The following is a 688-nucleotide window of genomic DNA, read 5'->3' as shown; positions in this document are numbered from 1 at the left end:
AGAAGAGGTGTGATGAGGGTGTAAAACACTGCCACTGCCTTATCCTGTTCTGGAGAGTGCAAGTAGTGTGGCCTTGTATAGGTGGAGAGACCAGTCACATAAAATAGGCTTGCCACAATCAGGTGAGAGGAGCAAGTGGAGACAGCTTTTGTCTGTCCTTTACCTGAGCTCATCTGGAACACCACAGTAAGTACACGGGCATAGGAAGCTAGAATGGCCATGAATGGCAACAGCAGAATAATAAGCCCACTGACGATGACTGTATGTTCATACTGGGAAGTATCCTGACACACCAGTGGTAGTAGAGATGGAACTTCACAGAAAACGTGGTTAACAACCCGAGACCTACAAAATGGAAGTTGAAATACATACAGTGTATGTATTAAAGCATTAGTAGAACTACTGGTCCATGCACATGTGACCATGAACCAACAGATCTTCTTGTTCATGAGTACAGGATAGTGCAAAGGGTGACAGATGGCTACGTATCAATCATAGGACATGAAACCAAGGAGAAGGGCTTCAGTCCCACCAAGGGCCAAGAATACAAATGCTTGAATCTCACAACCTAAAAATGTAATGTTCTTACCCTTTGTCAGGAAGTTAGTGGTCATCTTGGGCACTGTGGTGGAGATGTACATCATGTCAATAAAGGAGAGCTGACTGAGTAGAAAGTACATTGGAGTGT

The 688-nt window shown here is 44.2% G+C and overlaps 1 protein-coding gene across 1 annotated transcript; it reads right to left on the bottom strand.

Annotated features, from left to right (window-relative positions):
• Positions 1 to 5: 5 nt before the first annotated feature.
• Positions 6 to 683, bottom strand: LOC117798169 (olfactory receptor 2AK2-like; the record flags this gene model as incomplete). Its single annotated transcript, XM_034650586.1, is given in 1 exon segment — positions 6 to 683. A coding segment is annotated over 1 exon segment (678 nt), but the record flags the coding sequence as incomplete, so codon positions are not given.
• Positions 684 to 688: the final 5 nt, after the last annotated feature.

Source organism: Ailuropoda melanoleuca, unplaced genomic scaffold, assembly GCF_002007445.2.
Source record: "Ailuropoda melanoleuca isolate Jingjing unplaced genomic scaffold, ASM200744v2 unplaced-scaffold2778, whole genome shotgun sequence".
Classification (NCBI taxonomy): Eukaryota; Metazoa; Chordata; class Mammalia; order Carnivora; family Ursidae; genus Ailuropoda; species Ailuropoda melanoleuca.
The sequence above is the reverse complement of the archived record's forward strand: the minus strand, read 5'-3'. Positions and strand labels throughout refer to the sequence as shown.